Source organism: Nyctereutes procyonoides, unplaced genomic scaffold (assembly GCF_905146905.1).
Source record: "Nyctereutes procyonoides isolate TBG_1078 unplaced genomic scaffold, NYPRO_anot_genome, whole genome shotgun sequence".
In the NCBI taxonomy this organism is placed as follows: domain Eukaryota; kingdom Metazoa; phylum Chordata; class Mammalia; order Carnivora; family Canidae; genus Nyctereutes; species Nyctereutes procyonoides.
The window spans coordinates 24550149-24563316 of NW_026575122.1; the positions used below are offsets into that span (position 1 = coordinate 24550149).

Genomic DNA, 13168 nt, shown 5'->3' on the forward strand with positions numbered 1-13168 from the left:
TGCATGGAGCCTGCTTCTCCCTCTGCCTGTGTCTCTGCCTCTCTCTCTCTCTCTGTGACTATCATAAATAAATAAAAATTAAAAAAAAGAATCTAGCAGTTACCACATTTCACCTTCATAAATACTATTTTTCAGCAATATCAAAGTATTCGTGAGTCCTTATATGTGGGTGCTTTTTCACACGTCCATATCTTTGCACTTGCAATTTCTATATTATTATAATTTAATGGCTATATCTCTTGGAATGCCTTTCTCAGACTTTTGTGGCTTGACAAGTTCTAAACCATTCTCCATGATTCACTTGTCAACTTTGTAAGTCTTTTTGACTCACCAAGGAGATTCAGGGAAGGCAAGTGCATCTTTCTGCTTCAATTTCATTTTGTATACACGTCCCTCGTGCAGTTACACTGCATATTGTTTTAGAATCCTTTGCTTATACATCTTCCCCATTAGTCTGTAGGCCCCCAGAGGACAAAGACTATATTTCTTCATGTCCATACCCTCAATAATTATACACAGTTAGGCACAAAGCACGTATTCAGTGTATATTTGTTGAATAGAAAGATCTCCTTATTTGTGCCCATTGATTAATAACTCATTTCTTGGGATGCCTGGGTGGCTCAGTGGTTGAGCGACTGACTTCAGCTCAGGTGGTGATCCCTGGGTCCCACTGGGAGCCTGCTTCTCCCTCTGCCTGTGTCTCTGCCTCTCTCTGTGTGTCTCTCATGATTAAATAAATAAAATGTAAAAAAGTATTACTCATTTCTCCCTCTTAGGCAATGGGCATAAATTTTCAGTTAAGCAAGATGATATTGGCTATACTACATTGTACCAAGAGGCAACACTACTGTATTACACACTTACAATTTTGCTAATAGGGTAGATGTCATGTTAAGTGTTCTTATTACAATTTTTAAAAATTCAAGATATTCAAGTAGTTGGCCAAATGACTAGCTAAACCAGCAGTCAGAAAAATTGATTAGTTAGGAGAAGACAAGCAGTGAGACTTATAGAATTGGAGGTACCTTAGAGGTTACCTGAGTCAACCCTTCTTCTCTCTTACCCCCAGCCTCCTGGATGGCTGGACAAACAGATGAAAACACATGCACGCGCGTGCGCACGCACACACACTGTATACATTCTAGCACATGTAAAATAAAATCTGCCCAGCACCAGAATCCCTATCTCTTTATAATATACTGTCTTTCAAAGGGTGAAATTCTCCAACAATGTTTCTCAGATCGTTTCCCTTCTCTCCATTTCTTCTGGGAGCGCATTCTTGAAACCTCCTGCCTCTTAAGAGGTATTTCCCATCCTAACTATCCTAACATTGCATTACACTTGTTCTAGTCGCTTGTAAAGGATAATACTTTGGAAAGAAAGGATCTGGAGACATCATTTCTTCTCTCATTCATCCCTCCCTTCCCAATCCATATATAAAGTATCTTGGGAAAATAAAGATTTGTAGAGCGTGGTTGATGTTATTCCTCCCCTGCTTAAAATTCTTCAATGTCTTCCTCTTTCTTAGAAAATAAAGAATAAAGCCTTTAGCCTAACATTCAAGACCCTCAGTCATTTGATTCTGACTCTTAAAAGTTTTCTATTTCCCTTTGTTTTTTTTTTATTTTTTTATTTATTTATGATAGTCACAGAGAGAGAGAGAGAGAGAGAGAGAGAGAGAGAGAGAGAGGCAGAGACACAGGCAGAGGGAGAAGCAGGCTCCATGCACCGGGAGCCTGATGTGGGATTCGATCCCGGGTCTCCAGGATCGCGCCCTGGGCCAAAGGCAGGCGCCAAAGCACTGTGCCACCCAGGGATCCCTCTATTTCCCTTTGATGTAACCCTTAATCCAATCAAACTCAACTATTCATTCTTCTATGTAATAACCTAAGCTTTCTTGCCTCAGTCCTTTGTTTCTGCTGGTCCTTCCCTCTTGAACCTCCACCCTGAATGACATGTAGTGTCATCAAGGCTTAGCTTGCCAGTGAAATCTTCCCAGAGCCCTACCAAGTAGAAGCCACTCCTATCTCATTCTCTTCTACATGTTATTATAACTCTCTACATACAGTTCATGTCTTCCTAATAGACTATAAGCTGCCTAGGGGAAAGAAGATGCCTGGTTCCTCGCTTCACTGCCTCCACAGTACCTTGCCCTTAAGTATATTTTAAGCTAATAAATCAATGGATATACAGGCATGATTCATCTTCTTAAAATGTGTATTCTTTAAATTTGCCAATGATGATAATTATGCTTTCAGTGTTGGAGAAGAAAACACAATGACTACAGGATGGCTGCTTTTACAATATAACTTCCAATTTTTCAATTATTTTTCTTATTTCACAAATGCATAACTAACTTTATAAGTACTTACACTTGTTCTAGTCACTCGTAAAAGGATAATACTTTGGAAAGAAAGGATCTTGAGACATCATTTCATCTCATTCATCCCTTCCTTCCCAATCCATATATAAAGTATCTCAGAAAAATTAAAACTTACCCTATTTTAAGACTCTTTTAAGATAAATTGCACAAAGTTCCTGGAAATTTATCCCAATGTCCCTTAGCCCTTTTTTTTTCTTAGCCCTTTCTGTCACAGTATTCCTTCACAAGAAGTTCAACTCATACTATTATTTCATTTTGTCTCTTGAGAGGCAGTATAGGATATTGGTTTAGACACCAGGCTCCTGAAATCAGGTTTTCTGTAAGTCGCTAGGAAAGTTATTAACCATTCTCTATGTCAGTTTCCTTGTCTATTAAATTTGAACAATAATAGTACTTATTTTGTAGGACTTTCCAAGGATTTGATGAAATCCTATATGTAAAGTATTTAGAACAGTGTCTAAAACCTAGTAAGTGATGTATAAATATTGCTACTAATAATTCTTTTATTTTGCTTTGAATAGAGATGGATAATAGTTTGATCCATAGTCATTCATACGTGAGGGTTTTGGAACAAATGAATCTTTCTTCTGGACTGATAATCCCAGCCCCTGTATGCTGTTTTTTTATCAGACTAGTTTTCCAAACTTATAAAAATTTACTCCTTTGGTCCTTAATATAGGGCAAAGAGTATTTTTACTATTTTGCTAATACAACCCTCTGAAAGCGCCACCTATTTAACACATATCTTTTTAGAGCCATTCATCCATACTAGTCACAATGGGCATTTAACTTTGCATAGGATAGGCAAGAAGCCTGCCTTCATGGGATGTACAAATTCTAACTTGGAGTGGCAAACTCTTTATCACTAACCAAATCACTTACCACTCTTCCGAATTCTTTCTTCCAATAGGTCAGCATGTCCAGCTGGAAGTTTTTTATTGAAAATCTCAGCTGAACGGAGGAACATAGCTTCAACTGCAGACCCTTTCAGCAAAGCAATCTGATCTTCATGGTCCAAAGTCTGAAATCCTGGATGAAGATGATAATCAAATCAATATCAAAAAATTGTGAATGCCATATACAATATTTCATCATCACTATCATCCCCAATGCTAAAGCATTTCCATAAAGTGATTTTATAATTGTTTTAAAATTGGGTAGTCAGGTTGGGTCATTATCTATTGTTCTCTCCCAAACAGAAGTTGACTTTTATTTTTAATGAGTAGGATTTGTCAAACAAGTTGGTTAAAAAAGAATGGCAGATCCACACCAAAAATACATATCATGGCAGAACAGGCTGATGCAGATGAAGCAACCCTCAGAAATTAGAAGAAAACAGATTCTCTTTGAGCCATTATATTAGTCACATCTGATGTCACAGGGTCAACTCTATAGAATGGAAGCATCCACAAACCAGAAAAAAATCTTTACATGTATCCAGATATTACTTGGCTGACTCTTTAGTCAATTTGAAGAATGGGGGAATTTGAAAAAAAAATCAAAGTCATGTTGAGATATCTGCTTTGAACTCATTGCTGTACCATGCAGGGTAGAAAATATCAGAGATATATGGGAACAAATTGATAACCTAAAGGAATATAACCCCATTTGGAAAATCTAAATTCTTTATCCTGGCTTATAATCCACAGTCCCAGAAGCCTCCCTGACATGATTGCTTCCTCCTCCTTCCCCTCACTCATTGTGCTCTAGCCACACTGACCTCTGCTGCTGCTGTGAACATACAAGCTTGCTTTGCTTCAGGGGTATACTCTTCCCCAGCTATCCCCATGTCTCACTCTCCCATTGTATGCAGGTCTCTGCTTCAAGATGACCCTACTAAAATAATACACCCCAGAACTCACTGGTTCCTACCTCCTTTAATTTTTATTCATACAATTGACCACTACCTGACATAATAAATTTATTTGCATATTTGTCAATTGTCTGCCACCCCTAATAGAGTACAAACTTATTGAGGGCAGAGACTTTGCCATTTTGTTCACTTTTGTATCCCCAGTGCCTGGCACATAATTGATATCCAAGAATTAAGTGTTGAATAAATGGATAACTGAATACATGGGAAACAAACACAAGCTCCTATGCACATCTACACACACACACACACACACACACACACACAACACATGTAAGAATAAACTAATACCATCAGGGTCCAAATGGCTTAGGGAAGTATCAAGTAACAAGGGGAGTTTAGAGAAGAGAGTAATGCTGAGGATTAAGGATCATTCTTAGTGAATCTAAGAGCTCCTTTGAGGGCAGGAGCCATTCCTTGCAGAGTCTCCAGCACCCTGGACAGTGCCTCGCACTGAGTGTGTTCCACCAACTGCAGAATGAAACCATTCATCTCTCACAAACACCTTTTCATTATTGATATTCCATCAATAATATCAATAATCAATTATTATTACTATTTATAATAATATGTCCATTATTATTTTTAAGATATTAATTTTAACTATATTGTTACCATTATTAAAATTTCTTTTTCATGAGTTTTGGATCTTTTCTTTCCTTCTGTATTTTACTTTTTTTCCCTTCTGCTTTCTTCATTTTTTAAAAATTTATTTGTTTTTAAGTAATCTCTGCTCCTAATGTGGGGCTTGAACTCACAATGCCAAGGTTAAGAGTCACACGCCCTCTCAAGTGAGCTAGCCAGGTGCTTTTGCTTTACTCATTAAACATATATTAATTTTACTCTTTCCTCCCCTCAGGACCTAGTCTAAGCAACAGGGAATAAAGAGGTATGTTAGTTATTGCCATTGCCTTCAGATAAACAACCTTTTATAAATAAGATTTTTTTCTTCAATTATTTTGTGGTTCAAGACCAGCAGATCATTTGAACTGAAAAACTCCCTTTTCACAAACAACCAAAAACATCATATTTCTCCCTTTCTTATTCTTTCTCCCACACGTTTCACTCTTGTACAATCTTGTTTTTGATCAAGATTGCCTTAATTAGCATATAACAAATTAAGTCCTTTCATTGTTAATAAAGAAATGAGAGAATATTAATGTTAAAATGATAATGAGCACTTTCTCCTCACATTTTATGAGTTTTATGTAGGCTTATGTCTATCCATGACACTTTAATAAAATAATAGCATAATGCTGGCCAAAGAAGACAAATTAACCTAATTAAAATCTTACATCAGAAGTTACCTTCTATAATTTAGTATTACATTGTTGTACAAGGTATTTATTATACTCTTCTAGATCATGGAATTCTATTGTACTAATATGTTTTTAAAACACTGAAACAACTTAAGTGTATTGGGTTTGATAGGATTAATAATATAGCTGGAAGAATTGGGAAGCTGGGAGATAAGAATCTTGAATTCCAGTTTCTATACTGGAACCATCCAAATGACTATAATAAGTGCCTCCCCCTCATTCCACAAATATAATTGTTCATGAAATCCTATCAGTTTGTGAATCTCTCTTCATTTTGTTTTCTCCTCAGTCTCCCAATAATGCTGTTGTTTTATTTCAAGCCTTCTGCCTTGACCTGCACAGTAGCATCCTAACTGATCCCTCCTCCTTGGTCCTTCCTCATTCAAATCCATCTTACAAAAACTAATCAAGTCATATCTGAATAACATAAATCCATCACTTCCCTGCCAAAACAAACAGCAACAACAAAGAACCACCAAAAACTCTTTACTGTACAGGGGATGGGGATTAAATTCTTTAGTTGGGCCCTTACCAGTCTGGTACCAACTACTTTATGTCTAATCAAGGAGCCCACCACATTTTGCTGCAGCCACATTGAATTTTTTTCTCTCATCTCTAATAATCCTATTTTTGTTTACGCCTTACAGTTTACATTTTCACAAGCAGATACCTTGACTGCTTCAAATTTGACTGTCAAATTTGATTATTTGACAAATCAAATAAATCACTTGATTTATTCATCAAATGAATAAATTGATGAATGACAATTTTGCAAAGTCTCAATTTTTAGTCTATCAATTTAGAAGAATTTTTATAAATGATTTCAAATATCTGGCTTTAACATTTCATGTCTATATTAGTTAGACACATTAAATCAGATGTGAAATAATCTCTACAATAAACAGAATGGACTCTCTCAATGTCACAAGAATATTGCACAGTATAACAGAAAAGTATCTATATGTAAAAATACCTGGCAATGTTTTTGTGAATTCAACGAGAATCTGTACATGACTGGTCGCCATTTCAGTTAAAATCAGAAAATTTTCTTCTGCACTGAATTCTTCTTTTAACTAAATTTTAAGGATAAAAGAAAATGATTAATAAGTAGATAAAGGGATAAATCAACACAAAATCTTTAGACTAAAGAACCTAATGTGGAAAATAAAATTTAAGATCACAGCTCATATTTTTCAGATCTTTGGACAGTTATTACCAACACCTAGATAGAGATGAGACTTCTTATTCTTTGTTTAATGCTTCTAAAAGTTTAAATGTATAACCTAAATTATCAGCTTTAATTATTTCAAAGTAACAAATTAATACATAAATTCTACCTCCAAAGTACCAAAAGCTCCAGAAAATATAACTTTAAACCCATGTATTTTCAGATATTTGTACATACAATTTTATTTGCTATTTCCTGAGGCATCCTCTGTTTGCTGTATGAATCCATAATATAATGCAGAAGATTCTGTTGATCTGGGGTAAGTTCAGTTTTCTCCTACACTGGCAAAAAAATAAAAAGTGTTAGGGAAGATGGTTTTAAGAAATTTTTTGCATATGTGCATTCATCTAGGGTAAACTAATCTCAGAAATTTTTGATAAAATCCCTAATAAGTATGGCAGGAACTCTGCACTCTGATATAATGTGTACTATAATCGCTTACTCAGAGTCCTTGGGCAAGCCATATCACACTTCACTAAATGTGTCCCCAGTTGTTCATTTTTATACTGTAAAATAGGAATAACAAAATATCCATTTCATATATTTCTCAGGAATATATGATAGTTTGGATACGAAGCCTACCAAGTCCATTCACAGAGAAGTTCAGTGAAAGTTCAAGGTTGAATGACTAAGGAAAAGTTCCCACACTTAAAGTCATTCATATAGAGCAGGAGTTGACCAACTATGGCCCATAAACCAAATCTACCTGGTTTTGTGACTCTATTGGAACACAAGCACACTCACTTGTTTATGTGTTATTTATGCTGCTTCTGCACTAAAATGGCAGAGTTGAGTAGTTGTCATAGAGACTTTGTGGCCAAAGCCTAAAATATCTCTTTACAGAAGAAAGTGTTTGCCTAGCCCCGCAGTAGAATCATCAATCTGGACAATTCAAACCCTGAACACTTTTTCCCTTACTAGCATCCGTTGAAGAGTGTGGATATTTGTGTCAACCCTTTGCTTCCTTATACCAAAGTGTTATTGATGAAGTACTATGGCAAGATAAGACTTTGATATGAAATTATTTTTTTCTGAAATGAATGCAAAATATTATACTTAGAAAACTAAATGTGGATGAAGTTTTCCTTGTTAGTAGTACATTAAATATTAAGAAGAGTGGGACTTAAACAATCATGGATTTTTGTTTCTCAACTAATGGCAAATTAAAGTTCTTCCATATATCCTGTGGATTATCATAATGTGTCTAATCATCCAAATGCTGTTCTTCTATTATGTCTCAAGTTGTTCAAAGGATTTCTTGCATAATGTGTGAGCTCAATGGGAAAGACTTTTCTCTATTGTTCCACAGACATATAACCACCCAATATTACCCACTGATAGGAACTAATCCACAAATCTCTACTGAGTCCACATCCTTTCCATTTTACGCTTCCCTTCTCAGTGACAGAGAAAAGAAAATGGTCATCAAAAATCCACTTGAAAAATCCATTTTCTACACTGAACCATGTCTACTGGCAACCTCTTGGTAGTAGGAGTGGAATGGAGCCAGGAAGACAGAGTATTCACTTTTTTACATTATTACATTGCTATTATTTGAATTTCTACACCAAAGCAGATATTACTCTCTTGATTAAAAAGAAGAAACCCACTTAATGCACAATTGAAATGAAATTCTGCTTACAGCTGTGGCTCTAATGTTAAATAAAACCTCCCAGCCAGATCACTATATGCCTAGAAGCTCAGCTGCTGTGGGCTTTAGCAGACACCATCGCATGTTATTACCCTGCATGACTTGGTTGTCGAGGTCACTTGTCGCAAATCCCGACCTTCGCTGTCTTCATTAATGGTCTGATCTGCATGCTGCTTCACGTTTTTTCTTAGTCGTTTAGATTTACACTGAATTTCAGTTAACAAGCCTGAAAAAATAAAACACAAAGATCTCACCACAGAGTCCTATTGGGCGTGTGGTCCTGAGGCAGCTGATGGACGTGTAGTCAGCTCACATCTATGCAATTTGGCACAAAGCTAATTCTAGCCCTTTTGAATTTTGAGACGTGGCCCTGAACCAGAAATGTATCCTTCTATGAATCTCAGTTTCTTCATTTTTAAAACAGGAAAAATATCTACCTCAAAGAGTTTCATGTAGATTAATTGGATCTTTTTTTAAAATATATTTTATGTAAAGAATTTGTAATACCAAAGCATTGTACAAATGTAAGGTATTCAGTCAATAAAAAAGTGAATGACACGCTCCCTATTCCTGGCCTAGGAGATCCTGAAAGTTTGTGTTTCACAATGTAATGTTAATATTATTTCTCATCCATGTTTACATAACTGTATCATAAAAAGTGTATTCAATTTCACATTAAACATACATAAGTAAACACATGCTGAGCAAAAAAACCGTCAACATCATTTAGGGAAAATTTTTTTTTTATAAATTAATTTTTATTGGTGTTCAATTTACCAACATACAGAATAACACCCAGTGCTCATCCCGTCAAGTGTCCCCCTCCGTGCCCGTCACCCATTCACCCCCACCCCCCGCCCTCCTCCCCTTCCACTACCCCTAGTTCATTTCCCAGAGTTAGAAGTCTTTATGTTCTGTGTCCCTTTCTGATATCTCCCACACATTTCTTCTCCCTTCCCTTATATTCCCCTTCACTATTATTCATATTCCCCATCATTTAGGGAAAATTTTATATCTCTTTAATTTTTAGACTATAAATTATTAGAGCATCATTAGAGATGAAAATCACTCAAAGGGACTTTGAAATTTCCTTTTCAATAATAATATAATAGCACCATTTAGTTTATACTTAAACAGAGCCATAAAAACCAATGCAGAACAATCTTCCATATTCCCATTTAATGTCCTTATTTTTCAATGCCAACGAAACTAAGTTTCAATAATGTATCTGTCCAGGGAATTTATGTTGTGAGATCAGATGAAAGCTCTGCATCTGTTACTGGACAAGTTTGCATCAATAATAGTATAGACTCTTAGAGGCGGAATCATGAAAAATGTTCTCAGTACTTCTGTCGGAACAAGTTCATATTTAAATGATGAGCAACATGAACCCCCCAGTATCAAAGCGTTTCCATTGCAGGATTGGATTCCAGCAGTGGTCCCTACTGTAGTCTCTTGTTTCATATGCCAAGAGGCGATAGTGATCATCTACTATAAAACTTTCATCCACCCAGGACTGGATTATTTACACTGACCTTTTTTCCCCCTCCTGCACACATTATTTCTCTGGGTCCATCCCAGTCACCTGTACAGTTTGGGAACAATAGTCTTGGAGTCACCTTCCAAAGGCTTTTCTTCCATGTGGCATTCCCTCCCTGAATGTTATCATCCCCTTGGTGACATTTGTTTGTCATTTGTGTTTTGAGGAGGAATAGGACATATCTCAAAATCTGAGTGGTCTGTAGAATTTGCAGAATGAAAAATTAGTATGTTATATACTAGCATGCATTCCAAATTGATGAAGATTATGGTTTCTCACAAAACCAGCAGTTAATACAGTGTCTCTTTATCAGATCAAAGGGCCAAATTATATTAAAATTCACAGTAGTTAATTTCCTGTGTAAACCTATACAAATTGGTTCAACGCTGCACTAAGAGAAGAAGGACTTCTAATAAAATGACTTGGTTTAAAACTCTATTTAGACAATTCAGAGGCAGTTAGACCTTCTAACACCTTCTTAATCTTTCCCACAACTGTGAATTATTATGCTAATTAAACAATAAGAAAGATATTAAATCAAAGTTGGAGAAAATTTTTAGGCTGTCGTCATTCAGCTTATTAAAACATGTTATTTTCACCGTAGATTAATGCCGCTTCCCTCCACATGTGATTCCTTGCAACAATGAATAACATAAAGCTGCTTCTCTCTCAGGTGAATAAAATGCTCTTTAGCTGACACTTTGGACCATTTCGGTGGTTCACGACCCTTTTCAAGAACCTCAATGGCTTAGTAAATCCCTTCTTAATACGTGAAGTACCCTTCTAATCATACGAGTTACCTGCCGTCTGCCTCCTTAAGAGATTTTGGGTGGCGCAGCGGTTTGGCGCCTGCCTTTGGCCCAGGGCGCGATCCTGGAGACCCGGGATCGAGTCCCACATCGGGCTTCCGGTGCATGGAGCCTGCTTCTCCCTCTGCCTGTGTCTCTGCCTCTCTCTCTCTCTCTCTGTGACTATCATAAATAAATAAAAATTAAAAAAAAAAAAAAAATTTAAAAAAAAAAAAAAAAAAAAAAAAAGAGATTTTTAGTGGAATTTAATTGTTTGATGTGAATACCTGTATACATACATTCAGCCAACATTCCCATCTCTTTGCATTTTCTTAGGCGACACTCTTGGCACTTTCGCCGCATGTACATATCCATCACACAGTTGCCCCCATTTTTACACTTGTACACGGCATTTTTGGTGATGCTTCTCCTGAAGAAACCTGTGGAAGAAACACAGAAAGGAGTAAAAGGGCTCCTAACAACTCTAAATCAGAAAAGCCCATTAGGATTAAGGATGCGGAAGCATCTTCTCAAGAACCCCTGGGAGAGAGCCCAGGCCATCCCTGAGTGTGCAGCTGACAAAGGTAATTTTGACCTCCCTGTGTCATCCAGAAGGCTGCAGTTTTGACTTTCTCTCTCAAAGATAAAGACATGTTTGAATTATAACCTCTCTTAGGATAAAATCTCACTTTGCTGGGTTTTTTTTTGGGGGGGGAGGTCCTTTTTAAAGACTTATTTATCTCAAAGAGAGAGAGAACAGGGGGAGGGGCAGAGGGAGAAGGAGAAAATCTCAAGCAGAGGCCCCGCTGAGCTCAGGGCCAGATGTGGGGCTCATCTCAGGACTCTGAGGTCACCATCTGAGCCAAAATCAAGGATCCGGCACTTAACGGACTGCACCACCCAGGCCCCCCACAACTTGTGTTTTAAGAAAGGAGAGTTACTTTCCCTTGCTTTTCATTGGGAGACGACTGCGTGCTGGTGAGCTCCAGGTACCAGTGGTACAAAAGCGAGTAAGGAGTGTCTGTCCTTCCAGAGTTCACAGCCTGGTTGAGGGCAAAGCCACACAAACAACCAAACAAGTGAAATTAAATGTTCCTGGGCTGTGCCAGGTAGAGGAGGCAGGGAGAACAGTCAGCTCTGGGTGAAGAGATCAGACCTGGAAGTGTTGAGCTAAGCCTTGCAAAAGGAGTTGCCATTTACCAGGAAGACTGGGAGAGGTCACGCTGAAGGTTTCTATTCGGGACCAGCGGGCCGGCCCAGCTTGCTAATATACCTGCCAACCTTGATTTAAAGGCAAACATCTCCCCTGAGAAGATGCGGCCACAACTGCAGCCTGCGACAGGTAAGCTGCAGCCAAGACGAAAACACAACTGCCTTCCTTTGTCTTTTCCTGCATTTGCCACTTCTGCTCTCTCTCCCCTACCTGGCTGTCATTTCTGACCCTTCCAGAGTCGAGGTGAGGAGATGACATGGGGAATAAGGACAGGAGTGTGGGAGGCAAGGAGAAGAAGCAACTGGGAAGTGCTGACTTGCCTATACTGTTAGAAGAGAGCTTGTCTCCAGCACATTTCTGAAATTGGCTCCTTCTCTCTTGAGTTAGTTTCCTTGGAGGATGCTCACCACTGGGGTATGTTCCTTTGCAATTCCTCCACGAGGGCGAATGCATCCCTATTCTAGCCCACAACTTGGACTCCTTTCTTCTGCATCTTGGAATTTGGCAATTTGCCACCATCCTCCCTACTCTGTAGTCCTTCCACATGGCCTTCTTGTCACGAGCTTAAGATAACCCCATGCCAGCTTTCTCTGGTCTAGCAAATTGTGAGGAGCAGAAATCTCTCCCACTTACCCATAACACAGCCATCATACTTCTTGCCCTTTCAGCTTCTCAGGGGAAAGTCAGATGCCTGTGTCCCTCAGCTGTAGAGGATACATATCAATCTCCTCAAGTGATCCTGTTTTTTGTGGGTTTTTTTTAAAAAGATTTTATTTATTTGCGAGAGGCAGAGATAGTGACAGAGAGCACAAGCGGGGAGGAGAGGAAGAAGCAGGCTCCCCACTGAGCAGGGAGCTGAATGCAGGGCTCCATCCCAGGACCTGAGCTGAAGGGAGATGCTTAACTAACTGAGCCACCCAGGTGCCATTCAAGTGATCCTGTTACAGACCCTTTTGTTCGACACAGAGCAGCAGGGCCTTCTTAGTGTATAGATTACACCTTGGGAATGGAGGGGACCTGTTTTCCTAATCCTCACAAAAGTACCATACCTTCAGTGGTGGCCCCCAGAGCAGATACCTGCATCTCACAACCCCAACCCCTGCAATGGAGATACAGGATTTATAGCACACTAGTCACATGGTCCAAAGTCTTTAAACACTACTCTAGAATGTC

At 38.2% G+C, this 13168-nt stretch overlaps 1 protein-coding gene across 8 annotated transcripts in view; it reads right to left on the minus strand.

Annotated features, from left to right (window-relative positions):
- NR1H4 (nuclear receptor subfamily 1 group H member 4) overlaps positions 1 to 13168 on the minus strand; it is a 72510-nt gene that overhangs the window by 16100 nt on the left and 43242 nt on the right. For 3 of the 8 annotated variants that reach the window (XM_055336593.1, XM_055336594.1, XM_055336591.1), the window contains 6 exons: positions 11070 to 11222; positions 10795 to 10965; positions 8547 to 8680; positions 6981 to 7079; positions 6549 to 6648; positions 3266 to 3412 (listed from right to left, as the gene is read on the minus strand). In XM_055336593.1, the coding sequence (XP_055192568.1) occupies positions 3266 to 3412; positions 6549 to 6648; positions 6981 to 7079; positions 8547 to 8680; positions 10795 to 10965; positions 11070 to 11222 (804 nt within the window). The remainder of the gene's footprint in view (positions 1 to 3265; positions 3413 to 6548; positions 6649 to 6980; positions 7080 to 8546; positions 8681 to 10794; positions 10966 to 11069; positions 11223 to 13168) is intronic. The other 5 variants (XM_055336598.1, XM_055336596.1, XM_055336597.1 and 2 more) reach the window with 3 other exon arrangements.